Source organism: Lampris incognitus, chromosome 7 (assembly GCF_029633865.1).
Source record: "Lampris incognitus isolate fLamInc1 chromosome 7, fLamInc1.hap2, whole genome shotgun sequence".
NCBI classification, from domain to species: Eukaryota; Metazoa; Chordata; class Actinopteri; order Lampriformes; family Lampridae; genus Lampris; species Lampris incognitus.
This window is the reverse complement of record NC_079217.1, coordinates 67,490,744-67,506,168: the sequence shown is the minus strand read 5'-3', so window position 1 is coordinate 67,506,168 and position 15,425 is coordinate 67,490,744. Positions and strand designations below refer to the sequence as shown.

At 46.9% G+C, this 15,425-nt stretch overlaps 1 protein-coding gene across 1 annotated transcript in view; it reads left to right on the top strand.

Annotated features, from left to right (window-relative positions):
- ano7 (anoctamin 7) overlaps positions 1 to 9,648 on the top strand; it is an 82,027-nt gene extending 72,379 nt beyond the window's left edge. The window contains exons 16-22 of the mRNA XM_056282938.1: positions 131 to 228; positions 369 to 517; positions 1,936 to 2,141; positions 2,338 to 2,477; positions 2,634 to 2,724; positions 4,342 to 4,461; positions 9,504 to 9,648. Of these exons, the coding sequence (XP_056138913.1) occupies positions 131 to 228; positions 369 to 517; positions 1,936 to 2,141; positions 2,338 to 2,477; positions 2,634 to 2,724; positions 4,342 to 4,461; positions 9,504 to 9,641 (942 nt within the window). The 3' untranslated portion in view covers positions 9,642 to 9,648. The remainder of the gene's footprint in view (positions 1 to 130; positions 229 to 368; positions 518 to 1,935; positions 2,142 to 2,337; positions 2,478 to 2,633; positions 2,725 to 4,341; positions 4,462 to 9,503) is intronic.
- Positions 9,649 to 15,425: the final 5,777 nt, after the last annotated feature.

The following is a 15,425-nucleotide window of genomic DNA, read 5'->3' as shown; positions in this document are numbered from 1 at the left end:
CCGCAGCCTCAAAGCCCGGACCAGTAGGCTCCAGAACAACTATGGACTGTCCCATGTAAACATGTGAACACATTTATAGAGAAATGTTATGTGTTATATGTGTGTTATGTGTTTTATGTGTCTCTGTTAGTGCGGGGCGGGAGGATGTCTCATTGAACTGGCTCAGGAGCTGCTGGTCATCATGGTTGGAAAACAACTGATTAACAACATCCAGGAGTTTATCTTCCCGTTAGTTTCACCTCAACACAACATGTTCAGTATGCAAGACATCTGCCCAACAGGCAGTGGATATAAGAGATAATTCATGCATCAGAAAATAAATGGGTAGAATTATTTCATATTTTATTTTTAATGTTTTTTTCTGAGAGGAAGCTGAAGTCTTGGTGGCAGAGGAAGGAGCTGCACCCCTTGCAGGAGGAGCTGATGAAGGAGGCCCAGCAGATGGAGAGTCCTCCCTGGGAGACAGACCACCGGCTGCTGGTCTGTGAGGGACTCTTCAGTGAATACTTGGAAATGGGTGAGTCCTGTTAATTTTAAACCATGGTAGACCACTTCCTCAGTCTGTGTCCAGGCTATGTCTTCAGTCTGTATTCAGTGTGTTCAGGCTGTGTCCTCAGTCTGTATTCAGGCTATGTCTTCAGTCTGTATTCAGTGTGTTCAGGCTATGTCCTCAGTCTGTGTTCAGTGTGCGTTCAGCGTGTGTGCTAAGTCTATGTTGAATCTGGGTTCAGTCTGTGTCCTCAGTGTGTGTTCATTGTATTCAATCTGTGTTCAGTCTGTTACCCTCAGTGTGTGTTCAGTCTGTTACCCTCGGTGTGTGTTCAGTCTGTTTTCAGTCTTTGTTCAGAATAACTGCTCAAATCTGAACCTGTCAAGTTCAGACCAGAATCCGATTGCTTTTAGCAGAAGTCATTGAGATGTGCTGATTGAATTGGCTGATTCAAATATTGTTCAGACAAGGTAAACAACTTGTTAATGAACTCAGTTTTGCACTAAGTCAAGACACTGAAACTGGTTTTGCAACCAGAGCAGAAATTTCAAGTCATTCACAGAAGCAAACAGAAAACAGGATAAAAAACAAGATACAATTGGTAGAAGAAAAAATAAAAAGATAAAAGCCATTAAATGATAAGCACAAAGCCCTTGCCACTAAAAGATGCTGCTCTTCTTTAGTTTAGCTTCATCACCATCTTCTCTCAATTCTACATTCTGGCTTCATCACCATGTTCTCTCAGTTCTACTGTTTGGTTTCATCACCATGTTCTCTCAGTTCTACTGTTTGGTTTCATCACCATGTTCTCTCAATTCTACATTCTGGCTTCATCACCATCTTCTCTCAGTTCTACTGTTTGGTTTCATCACCATCTTCTCTCAGTTCTACTGTTTGGTTTCATCACCATCTTCTCTCAGTTCTACAGTTTGGTTTCATCACCGTGTTCTCTCAATTCTATAGTTTGGTTTCATCACCATGTTCTCTCAGTTCTACAGTTTGGTTTCATCACCATCTTCTCTCAGTTCTACTGTTTGGCTTCATCACCATGTTCTCTCAGTTCTACAGTTTGGCTTCATCACCATGTTCTCTCAGTTCTACTGTTTGGCTTCATCACCATGTTCTCTCAGTTCTACAGTTTGGCTTCATCACCATCTTCTCTCAGTTCTACTGTTTGGCTTCATCACCATCTTCTCTCAGTTGTACAGTTTGGTTTCATCACCATCTTCTCTCAGTTCTACAGTTTGGTTTCATCACCATCTTCTCTCAATTCTATAGTTTGGTTTCATCACCATGTTCTCTCAGTTCTACAGTTTGGTTTCATCACCATCTTCTCTCAGTTCTACTGTTTGGTCTCATCACCATCTTCTCTCAGTTCTACAGTTTGGTTTCATCACCATGTTCTCTCAGTTCTACTGTTTGGCTTCATCACCATGTTCTCTCAGTTCTACAGTTTGGTTTCATCACCATCTTCGTGGCGGCGTGTCCGCTGGCGCCCCTCTTTGCTCTGATTAACAACTGGATCGAGGTGCGTTTGGACGCCCACAAGTTTGTGTGTGAGAACCGGCGCCCGGTGGTGGAGCGTGCTCAGAACATCGGCATCTGGTTCCCAATCCTGCAAGTTATAACACACATCGCAGTCCTCAGCAACGTAAGTGTGTGTGTGGTTCATGTGGTTTAATGTCTCCTACAGTGACTGCTGTGATCTCTTCAGTTATGACACCGAGAATTAGAATCCGGAATTAGAATCGCTGCTATTCAAACGTTGTTCTACATCTTGTGTCTGTATTTGTGTATTTGTGTGTGCATGTTTATCTGTGTATTTTCTGTGTGTGTGTGTTCTTCAGGCCTTCCTGATTGCCTTCACCTCGGCCTTCGTTCCTCGGTTGTATTACAGCTACAGCAGGCAGAGTGACCTGTCAGGTTTCATCAACTTCACACTTGCCACCTCCCCGACCAGCTACAGCCTGCAACACACAACCTGCAGGTAACACACACACACGCACACACCTGTGTGTGTGTGATACGTTAACTTCCTGTTTCAGGTTCCAGTTGTTTCCTGTCACTGTGACTGGTTGTGATTGGTCAGTCGGTGTGTGTGGACACTCGTGTGGTTTGTACACACCTCCTCTCTGTCCTCCAGGTATCGTGGTTACAGAGACCAACACGGTCGGTACATCTCAGAATACTTCCACCTGCTGGCCATACGCTTGGCCTTCGTCATCATTTTTGAGGTAAATTTTATAAATTGTAAATTATTTTGTCATCAACAATTCGGAATTTACTTTTAAGAAAAGGAAATCCAGACTTTTCAGCCTGCTGATTCCTGCTGGCCAGATGTCCATCAGAATTAGTCAGGAGACAAAGTCCATACAGCCAGTTCATGATGGTGAGGAGGTGGTGAACGCCTTCATCCCTGCATGCAGTATGAGAAGATACTGCGTGTCATGGTGAAGAGTAGCTAGAGGTCCGGTTGCTCCATGTGTCCAGTAGAATTCATCATGTTGTACAGTATGAGAAGATACTGCGTGTCATGGTGAAGAGTAGCTAGAGGTCCTGTTGCTTCTAGGGTCCAGTAGAATTCATCATGTTGTACAGTATGAGAAGATACTGCGTGTCATGGTGAAGAGTAGCTAGAGGTCCTGTTGCTTCTAGGGTCCAGTAGAATTCATCATGTTGTACAGTATGAGAAGATACTACGTGTCATGGTGTACAGTATGAGAAGATACTGCGTGTCATGGTGAAGAGTAGCTAGAGGTCCGGTTGCGCCATGTGTCCAGTAGAATTCATCATGTTGTACAGTATGAGAAGATACTGCGTGTCATGGTGAAGAGTAGCTAGAGGTCCTGTTGCACAGTATGAGAAGATACTGCGTGTCATGGTGAAGAGTAGCTAGAGGTCCTGTTGCTCCATGTGTCCAGTAGAATTCATCATGTTGTACAGTATGAGAAGATACTGCGTGTCATGGTGTCCAGTAGAATTCATCATGTTGTACAGTATGAGAAGATACTGCGTGTCATGGTGTCCAGTAGAATTCATCATGTTGTACAGTATGAGAAGATACTGCGTGTCATGGTGAAGAGTAGCTAGAGGTCCTGTTGCTCCATGTGTCCAGTAGAATTCATCATGTTGTACAGTATGAGAAGATACTGCGTGTCATGGTGAAGAGTAGCTAGAGGTCCTGTTGCTCCATGTGTCCAGTAGAATTCATCATGTTGTACAGTATGAGAAGATACTGCGTGTCATGGTGAAGAGTAGCTAGAGGTCCTGTTGCTCCATGTGTCCAGTAGAATTCATCATGTTGTACAGTATGAGAAGATACTGCGTGTCATGGTGTCCAGTAGAATTCATCATGTTGTACAGTATGAGAAGATACTGCGTGTCATGGTGAAGAGTAGCTAGAGGTCCTGTTGCGCCATGTGTCCAGTAGAATTCATCATGTTGTACAGTATGAGAAGATACTGCGTGTCATGGTGAAGAGTAGCTAGAGGTCCTGTTGCGCCATGTGTACAGTATGAGAAGATACTGCGTGTCATGGTGAAGAGTAGCTAGAGGTCCTGTTGCGCCATGTGTCCAGTAGAATTCATCATGTTGTGCTCTGCCATTGTGGTAAAACAGTCACTGTATGTACATATACAGTAAAGCTACTTCCTGTGTCTGATGGCAGAGTGGTAGTAATGCCCCTCAGATGTGTGTTTATTTGTATTTGTGATGACAACAGACAGACATGACATTTTCAGACCAACAAGGACACGATGCAGGCCGCATAGAAACACTACGTGTCCAGATGACATCACATGATCAGGTCAATTGATGCCCTCGGAAGTGAATGGCGTTTGTGTTTTTGGCAGCATGTGGTGTTCTTCATTGGACGTCTGATTGACCTGATGGTGCCAGATGTACCTGAGGAGGTGGAGCTGAAGATAAAGAGGGAGCATTACATGGCCAAAGAAGCTCTGGCAGAGAACCAGGTGAACAACACAGCACAAAACACATGCAGCTAACTAGCACACTGACAGAACAGCCCTTTTTCATCATCACACACACTCGAATCTGCCATCTGAAGACATGTCTAGCCCACAGACGAGTCTGTGGTCTATTTTCATTCCGTTAAGTTTAATTAAATAAATGAAAGTAGCTTCCATAAGATCAACAGAGACGAGACAGATGTTCATTTTATGTGCACACAGCAAAAATGTTGACAACTTGTCACTTTTCACCAATTGGCGTTTTATTTTTGTTTTTTGCGTGTATCATCGGCAGAATCGCTTGCAAAACACAGCCTCGTCATCAGGTTGCTGAAAACAGGTGGAGGGGAAGGATTTTCAGTCTTTCACTGTGCCCAGTGTGACTGCTGTTTGTGTTGGGTTAATATCACACAAGCCAGATGCTACTTGGACTCAAACAAACTGACATACTGGAGCAACTAGCAGCTACTAGCCATCTGTGGATGGATCCACTCTTTTGAAATTCATTATATACGTTATAAAATATGCAGTATTTATTTTAATTCATTGGAAAGAAAGACAGGTGTGTCACATAGAAGGTGCTCAACAGCGAGTAAAGCCCTGTCGCTGACTGGAAAGAAATTCAAACATCTGGACATAAAGAGCAGGGTAACCAAATTGGCAGATTTGCTTCAAAATACTTTAAATGTGGGAGATGTATTGGTGTTGACGCGTTGAACCATGTACAGAACTGATTTGCGGAGTTGGACCGTTTTTGGGCATTTTTCCCATTTTCCTTTCTTGGTTTTTTGGCCGTCTTCCTTTGGGTGCCACGCCCCCAGAGTCTGAAGCCAGTAGACGCTGCAGAATTTGACACGTTTTTGAAGCTTTGGTTTATATACTTGGCAACATGTTTAATCCTACAGAATTGGCTGGCTGGTTACTGATCTGTTTTGCTGGGGTATGGCTATCCCAAAACACAGATTTGAGCTCAGTTACCCGCCACTTTAAACAACTTGTATGCAGCTCCAGCACTTGCGTTCCCTTCACTCCCTATGACCCCTGGGTACGACTGGCCTATCTGCTCCTCTAGGTCTCCCTACTAAGTCTCTGTTCAAACTGTGCTGATCTGATATAAGCGCTTTCCTAGATTATGTTGAGGGTCGGCTCACCTACAATGGAGGCACACAATATGTTGCCTGGACAAAGCTCAAGTTCAACCTCTTACCATGAATCAACATTTCTGTTGGCTGGCCAGTAGTTGCAATTTGATATATATATATACACTACCGTTCAAAAGTTTGGGATCACCCAAACAATTTTGTGTTTTCCATGAAAAGTCACACTTATTCACCACCATATGTTGTGAAATGAATTGAAATAAGATTTTTTTTACATCAAACTTTGCTTTCGTCAAAGAATCCTCCATTTGCAGCAATTACAGCATTGCAGACCTTTGGCATTCTAGCTGTTAATTTGTTGAGGTAATCTGGAGAAATTGCACCCCACGCTTCCAGAAGCAGCTCCCACACGTTGGATTGGTTGGATGGGCACTTCTTTGAGCAGATTGAGTTTCTGGAGCATCACATTTGTGGGGTCAATTAAACGCTCAAAATGGCCAGAAAAAGAGAACTTTCATCTGAAACTCGACAGTCTATTCTTGTTCTTAGAAATGAAGGCTATTCCATGCGAGAAATTGCTAAGAAATTGAAGATTTCCTACACCGGTGTGTACTACTCCCTTCAGAGGACAGCACAAACAGGCTCTAACCAGAGTAGAAAAAGAAGTGGGAGGCCGCGTTGCACAACTGAGCAAGAAGATAAGTACATTAGAGTCTCTAGTTTGAGAAACAGACGCCTCACAGGTCCCCAACTGGCATCTTCATTAAATAGTACCTGTTAGAGCCTGTTTGTGCTGTCCTCTGAAGGGAGTAGTACACACCGGTGTAGGAAATCTTCAATTTCTTAGCAATTTCTCGCATGGAATAGCCTTCATTTCTAAGAACAAGAATAGACTGTCGAGTTTCAGATGAAAGTTCTCTTTTTCTGGCCATTTTGAGCGTTTAATTGACCCCACAAATGTGATGCTCCAGAAACTCAATCTGCTCAAAGAAGTACCCATCCAACCAATCCAACTTGTGGGAGCTGCTTCTGGAAGCGTGGGGTGCAATTTCTCCAGATTACCTCAACAAATTAACAGCTAGAATGCCAAAGGTCTGCAATGCTGTAATTGCTGCAAATGGAGGATTCTTTGACGAAAGCAAAGTTTGATGTAAAAAAAATCTTATTTCAAACCTTGTCAATGTCTTGACTCTATTTTCTATTCATTTCACAACATATGGTGGTGAATAAGTGTGACTTTTCATGGAAAACACGAAATTGTTTGGGTGATCCCAAACTTTTGAACGGTAGTGTATATATATATATATATCCTGCGACCCTGACAGCAGGATAAGCGATTTGGATAATGATGGATATATAAAACAAGAGTGTATGTTTGTATGTTCACTTAAAGCTCCAGAAACACTCATTGTAGAACAAAAGGTATGTGTGTGTGTCAGCAGTGAGTCAGCTGACTGGGTCATCTAGAACATGTACATGAGACTTGCCGTAGACACCAGGGGGCCACGTTGAGTTGCTTTATTTCTGTTGCACTCCCTCAGAGGAAGTGGCGTGGCTCCTCCACCGGGGAGAAAGGTTGTCAGAGTTGAGAGGAGTGTGTCAGCGAGGACTCGCCTGGTGATGGTGCTGATGAGGGTGTGGATCATCTGTCCTCTGAAGGGAACACCCACTTGCTCTCGTAGGGCCTGAAATATCGTCAAGAAGCAGCAGGATGCTGTGGTCTTCACATTACAAGAGAGCTGGTTAAAGGGGGGGGGTACGCGCGTGGCGTGAGTACAGTTTCAGATTTTGTCATGTGCTTGATTGGTAGAGAATGATCTACCTAAAAGGCATCTACAGAAAGCATACGACAGGGTGCCGAGAGAGGAGGTGTGGTATTGTATGTAGGAGTGGTGCAGGATATGTATGAGGGAGGTGTGACAGTGGTGAGGTGTGTGGTTGGAGTGACAGATGGGTTCAAGGTGGAGGTGGGATTACATCAAGGATCGGCTCTGAGCCCTTTCTTGATTGCAATGGTGATGGACAGGTTGACGGACAAGATCAGGCAGGAGTCTCCGTGGACTATGATGTTCATGAATGACATTGTGATCTGTAGTGAGAGTAGGGAGCAGGTTGAGGAGAGCCTGGAGAGGTGGAGGTATGCACTGGAGAGAAGAGGAATGAAAGTCAGTAGGAGCAAGACAGAATACCTATGCATGAATGAGAGGGAGGACAGTGGAATGGACAGGATGCAAGGAGTAGAGGTGACGAAGGCGTATGAGTTTAAATACTTGGGGTCAACTGTCCAAAGTAACGGGGAGTGCAGTAGAGAAGTGAAGAAGAGAGTGCAGGCAGGGTGGAGTGGGTGGAGAAGAGTGTCAGGAGTGATGTGTGACAGAAGGGTACCAGCAAGAGTTAAAGGGAAGGTTTACAAGATGGTAGTGAGACCAGCTATGTTATATGGTTTGGAGACAGTGGCACTGATGAAAAGACAGGAGGTGGCAGAGATGAAGATGATAAGATTTTCACCGGGAGTGATGAAGAAGGACAGGATTAGGAAGGAGTATATTAGAGGGACAGCTCAGGTTGGACGGTTTGGAGACAAAGCAAGAGAGACACGATGGCGATGGTTTGGACATGTGTGGAGGAGAGATGCTGGGTATACTGGGAGAAGGATGCTGAATATGGAGCTGCCAGGGAAGAGGAGAAGAGGAAGGCCAAAGAGGAGGTTTATGGAGGTGGGGAGGGAGGACATGCAGGTGGCTGGTGTGACAGAGGAAGAAGCAGAGGACAGGAAGAGATGGAAACGGATGATCCGCTGTGGCGCCCCCTAACGGGAGCAGCCGGAAATAATAGTAGACAGTTGCCTAACAACCGAAAACCACCACCAGTATCATGTGCAGGGTGGGGACACCGGCAGTCAGGTGAGACTGAAGAGGTCTCTTAGGTGATGAAGACACGTGTCTGTCAGTAATGGTTGTGTCCAGTTGAGCTGACTGAACCTGTCCGTCAGGGTGTCTGTCTCATCATCAGCAGAGTCCCTGAGTGTGTCAGGCAGCTTGGGGACGTCGCTACTGAGCTGTGGTTTTACAGCTAGTGGTCTGTTAAGGCCTTGCTCTGCACCCCTGCTGTCAGTAATATTAAGAATAATATTAATAATAATAATCATTATATTTATACAGCACTTTTCTAGACGCCCACAGTGCTTCACAGTGGGGGTGGGGGTGGGGACTCACTTCAACCACCACCCGTGTGCAGCAGAACGCTCACCACACATCAGCTTGAGGTGGAGCAGGAGGAGGACCCCCTACTCTTTGTGATAAGAGCCATGGGGTCCTTAATGTCCCCAGTGAGCCAGGATCTCGGTTTAACGTCTCATCTGCAGGACGGCGTCTCCTACAGCACCGTGTCCCTGTCACTGCACTGGGGCACTGGCATTTGATAGTTGTTGTTTTTATTAGGACCAGAGGGAAGACTGCCTCCTACTGGCCCACCAACACCACTTCTGGCAGCAACTCAGTTTTCTCGGGAGGTCTCCCATCCTAGTCCTAGCCAAGCCCACACCTGCTTAGCTTCCGCCACCCAGCAGCGTCGGGGTGCCTGCCGGCGTGGGCCTGGAGTCAGCTGAACTTTCATGACCCTCCCTCCAAACCACAGCAGTGTCCCTGTCTCCCTCCCCCTTACAGGCCTTGTGCTCATTCGTCCATCACTGTGTTGTGTCTGTGCTGAACCGTGGCTTATCCTTGCTGTCTGTAGTCGTCCACATCACAACATATACGTAAGTCGGACAACAGACCAGTCAGTGTTGTCCAGACAGTCCGTCCCTCGGTCTGCCCGCCGCCTGGGGAGAGCCAGGTTTTACAGTGTGGAGTGGTGAGCGGAGGGCACTGTACGCTACCTCGAACCTGTTGTCCAGGGAGAGGACTTCTCCCTGGTGGTGTTACAGCTGTTGTTTTCTTTCTCCAGTCTTACAGAAAAACGTCAGTCCCAGAAGAAAGGATGGAAAACGCCACCGAGCTGCGACAACGCAGATCCACGCCTGCCCAGACCGTCTCTGAAGACCATGAAGGAGGAGAGGAGTCCCAGGAGGCCAGCAAGCTGTAGAACCTGTGCAGCTCAGTGAAACATACTCTGTCTCCACTCCTGCTGGCTACTAAAGGTGGAAAATGCCAAAAAAACAAAAACAAACAACAAAACCCGAAAAGATAAAAGTACATGGGTCCCTAAAGTACTGCCCTCTACTGGATGTCTGTGTCTCAACAACACAACTGTGAGTCATGAAAAACACTCCCACCTCCTCTGCCCAGCAGCGCGGCAGGTTTTTGAACCAACCAGAGACTCTCTGGAAAGTCCTGACCTCTGACCTCAGCTTTCCAGGGGTGGTGTTTCTGTGGGTTGGAGGAGGAGGAAGGAGAAGAGGAAGAGGAGGAGACCTGAGAATTCATATGCAGACCGCATGGCGGCTCGGTGTTTTCTGCCAGTGATTCACTGGGTGGCAGATGAGGGTTAAGAAGGTCTTCAACTTGCTGGCTGAAATTTGTGACGTCAGTAAGAAACTGCCACACCGCTGCACCCACACCCACACCCGTGCCTGTAAAACACCACGTTGTGTTGTCTCTTTTAAAAGCTGTTCAACACCAACATGAATCTAACATAACACAGAAACAGCTGTTACAGTCTGCACAATGAAAGTTACACACTGACTGACACTTGGAGGCCGGCAGCCAGTAATACTGCAGTAAAACACAAGTACAACATACATACTGCAGTAAAACAGTGGTATAGGCTACAGAACTAAAAGGTGTTTTACTACAGTAATACGGTAGTACAGTCTTCAGCACACACCATGCAGGTAGCAGGTGGTGGGTAGTGGGTAGCGGTTGGCGAGTGGTGTTGGCAGGTGGCTGGTAGCTGGCAGGAGGCAGATGGCAGGTGACAGGAGGCTGGTAGTGGGTAGCAGGTGGTGGGTAGTGGGTAGCGGTTGGCGAGTGGCTGGTGGCGGGTAGCAGGTGGCTGGTAGCTGGCAGGAGGCAGATGGCAGGTGACAGGAGGCTGGTAGTGGGTAGCAGGTGGTGGGTAGTGGGTAGCGGTTGGCGAGTGGTGTTGGCAGGTGGCTGGTAGTGGGTAACAGGTGGCTGGTAGTGGGTAACAGGTGGCTGGTAGCGGGTAGCAGGCAGATGGCAGGTGACAGGAGGCGGGTAGCTGGTAGTGGGTAACAGGTAGTGGGTAGCGGTTGGCGAGTGGTGTTGGCAGGTGGCTGGTAGCGGGTAGCAGGCAGATGGCAGGTGACAGGAGGCGGGTAGCTGGTAGTGGGTAACAGGTGGCTGGTAGCGGGTAGCAGGCAGATGGCAGGTGACAGGAGGCGGGTAGCTGGTAGTGGGTAACAGGTGGCTGGTAGCTGGCAGGAGGCAGATGGCAGGTGACAGGAGGCTGGTAGTGGGTAACAGGTGGCGGGTAGCAGGCAGGTGGCTGGTAGTGGGTAACAGGAGGCGGGTAGCAGGCGGGTAGCTGGTAGTGGGTAACAGGTGGCTGGTAGTGGGTAACAGGTAGCTGGTAGTGGGTAACAGGTAGCGGGTAGCAGGCAGATGGCAGGTGACAGGAGGCGGGTAGCTGGTAGTGGGTAACAGGTGGCTGGTAGTGGGTAACAGGTGGCTGGTAGCTGGCAGGTGACAGGAGGCTGGTAGTGGGTAACAGGTGGCGGGTAGCAGGCAGGTGGCGGGTAGCAGGTGGCTGGTAGCAGGCAGATGGCAGTAGCCTGCTGGAGCTCGGCAGGTGGGGTGGTGTGTTAGCTACTTCAGCTGTTGTGCAGATTTCCTTTTTCGGAAAGTAGAAAGTTTCAGGAATTACATTTAAACAACGGAGACCAGCTGTAGTCAGGAACACGTGCAGTCATCGGTCTCAAACAATGATGAAGGTGGAGGGATAAAATGATGAAGGCCAAGCGGCTGACCACCTCCTATCCTCCTCCTCTTCATCATGCCGCAGGAGAAACATCAGTGCTCCATCTGGCACGGCCACCGGTCTCTTGTCATAACTATAATATCAAATAATGTAAGTACCCTGACCGTTCTGTCACATGGTAGTACATCTGCCCCTTTTATTAGTTTCTATCCAAGCTCCCTCTTCTCTTCCTGTGCCTTTCCTTTATATCCATGTGCCTTTCCTCTATAGCCATGTACCATGTGCCTTTCCTTTATAGCCATGTGCCTTTCCTCTATAGCCATGTGCCTTTCCTTTATAGCCATGTACCATGTGCCTTTCCTTTATAGCCATGTGCCTTTCCTTTATAGCCATGTGCCTTTCCTTTATAGCCATGTGCCTTTCCTCTATAGCCATGTACCTTTCCTCTATAGCCATGTACCTTGTGCCTTTCCTTTATAGCCATGTGCCTTTCCTCTATAGCCATGTACCTTTCCTCTATAGCCATGTACCTTTCCTCTATAGCCATGTACCTTTCCTCTATAGCCATGTGCCTTTCCTTTATAGCCATGTACCATGTGCCTTTCCTTTATAGCCATGTACCTTTCCTCTATAGCCATGTACCTTGTGCCTTTCCTTTATAGCCATGTGCCTTTCCTCTATAGCCATGTACCTTTCCTCTATAGCCATGTACCTTGTGCCTTTCCTTTATAGCCATGTACCATGTACCTTTCCTTTATAGCCATGTGCCTTTCTCTATAGCCATGTACCATGTACCTTTCCTTTATATCCATGTGCCTTTCCTTTATAGCCACGTACCTTTCCTTTATCTTGTTGTTCTCGTGTCGCCGGATGGTGGTGTCCTCTACTAACCTCAGATCTGTGTGTCTGCTGCACCTTTCAGCCTCATTCCTGAGATGAATAAAGTTGATCTTTCCTAAAGCCAAGGTGGTGCAGTTGGTTTTATTTGACATATTGACGGACTTGAAGTGGAATATTTTATTATCACCTCGAGATGGACGTTACGTTTAAATAAACAGGAGAAATGAAGATGAAAACAACTTCTAGATCAGGGCTGGGCAGTCTTGTCCAGAAAGGGCCGGTGTGGGTGCAGGTTTTTGTTCCAACCAAGCAGTTCCACACCTGTGCCTCCTCAGCCAAGACCCCACTGGCTGGTCAGGTGGATCAGGTGTGTAACTGCTTGGTTGGAACAAAAACCTGCACCCACACCGGCCCTTTCTGGACAAGACTGCCCAGCCCTCTTCTAGATGAATGACGTAAGAGACGAAGTCTACAGCCCTTCACTGATCTGCTGTCCATCATGTCTGCTGGACATGGTGAATTTGAAATGACATCAACTTACAGTGACACCTCCAGCAGAAAGGAGGTGTGGTGTTAATCTCTCCACTCCTCTACAGCGGCAGTATCCTTATCAACTGTTGGCGCCAGTCATCTACATCACAGTCTTCATCAAAACAAGCCATTATCCAACACTACCATGCTACACATCAGCATTTACAAGCAGCACACGTGGTGTTGTGTCGTGTTGTGTTGTGTTGTTGTCCAACATGTGAGTAGGAAAAATGGACGTTTACAGTAAACAACCAAAGCCTGGACATGCATGTTGCTAGAAAAACGTTTTCATGACCAGCCGTATCAACAGATTGTTCTGTCGCCACGTCACGTCACAAACACTACATGTAATTAACGACTACCTCCTGTTTCTTCTGTGCAGGGTTGAGGGTTTGTACAATGTTAACAAGCACTGTAGCGAATCAGGGGGCAGTCCGGGAGCCGCCACAGCCGGGACGCGACCCCGTGTCTCCCGCTCCGCAAGCGACAACGTTAACCAGTCGACTGAAGAGCCCGACCCGTTAGTCCAGGACCAACGGGTCTACTTGTCCACGCACGATACAGAACTCAATAATCAGAGCGTCCCACAGCAGGAACCCAGGTCGTCTCTTCAGCCACTTGGCACAACGCGCAGAAAAGATCATGAAAATATTACACGGAGACACGTGGACACGTGGACACGACACAACCCTGCGTGTTAACACGGAGACACGTGGACACGACACAACCCTGCGCGTTAACACGTGGACACGTCAAAGTGTTACATGTTAACACGTAATACGTTGACGTTGTGGTCGTGTTGAGGTGTTGTTCTTCAGCGGATTACACTTTGCCTACTTCCAAATAAACACACTTGTTTTCCACAGCGCTGTGTGAATGTGTGTCGTCTTTCTTCACAACACAACACACATGAGACGCGTCCTCCGCGCTTGGTTTGCGGGCTCATGCACACATTGCACACGTGCACGCGCCAGACTGCGTAATTACGTCGTCGCTGAAGCTACGGTGGCTCATAAGGTACAAACAGTACAATATACAACACCCCCGTAAGGGAAATTCGCACCGCAGAGTACACAGTTTTTATACAGGTTAACACCCCCACTCGACTTTAGCTTACTGGGGTTCACCTGGAATAAATAAACAACAACACATAAGGTCCCTTCTTTTCCTTAATAATGTCAACAAAAACACCGTGCCCCGTGCACTAACCGCTGTCCAAGTGCCAAACATGTCCTGACTAAACTGTCTCAGTTTCAGCTGGGTTGCTGCTTTAGTCATCAGATGTGCCACCATCAGCTCTGTGGGGCAGTACTCCAAATCACTCCACCACTGTTCACAATTTCTCTAATGAGGCGGTGTTTAATATCTTCCTTTCCATCGAAGAGGAGTTGCGATGACAAGCTTTCAGATGCTCTGTTAGCCATCTTGCTAGAGTGTCATCTCCACCTTTATTCACCGCCGGTAGCCCGCATGCTGCATGCTCCTATTAGCCCAACTTTCCCTGCTAAGCTAGGTGCCGTACTGTATGGCTATTAGCTGAATATTCCCTGCTAAGCTAGGTGCCGTACTGTATGGCTATTAGCTGAACTTTTCCCTGCTAAACTAGGTGCCGTACTGTATGGCTATTAGCTGAACTTTTCCCTGCTAAACTAGGTGCCGTACTGTATGGCTATTAGCTGAACTTTTCCCTGCTAAACTAGGTGCCGTACTGTACGGCTATTAGCTGAACTTTTCCCTGCTAAACTAGGTGCCGTACTGTACGGCTATTAGCTGAATATTTCCTGCTAAACTAGGTGACGTACTGTATGGCTATTAGCTGAATATTTCCCTGCTAAACTAGGTGCCGTACTGTATGGCTATTAGCTGAACTTTCCCTGCTAAACTAGGTGCCGTACTGTACGGCTATTAGCTGAACATTTCCTGCTAAACTAGGTGCCGTACTGTATGGCTATTAGCTGAATATTTCCTGCTAAACTAGGTGCCGTACTGTATGGCTATTAGCTGAATATTTCCTGCTAAACTAGGTGCCGTACTGTATGGCTATTAGCTGAATATTTCCTGCTAAACTAGGTGCCGTACTGTATGGCTATTAGCTGAATATTTCCTGCTAAACTAGGTGCCGTACTGTATGGCTATTAGCCCAACTTTCCCTGCTAAACTAGGTGCCGTACTGTATGGCTATTAGCCCAACTTTCCCTTGCTAAACTAGGTGCCGTACTGTATGGCTATTAGCTGAATATTTCCTGCTAAACTAGGTGCCGTACTGTATGGCTATTAGCCCAACTTCCCCTGCTAAGCTAGGTGCCGTACTGTATGGCTATTAGCTGAACTTTTCCCTGCTAAACTAGGTGCCGTACTGTATGGCTATTAGCTGAATATTTCCTGCTAAACTAGGTGCCGTACTGTACGGCTATTAGCTGAATATTTCCTGCTAAACTAGGTGACGTACTGTATGGCTATTAGCTGAATATTTCCTGCTAAACTAGGTGCCGTACTGTATGGCTATTAGCTGAACTTTTCCCTGCTAAACTAGGTGCCGTACTGTATGGCTATTAGCTGAGCTTTCCCTGCTAAACTAGGTGCCGTACTGTACGGCTATTAGCTGAACATTTCCTG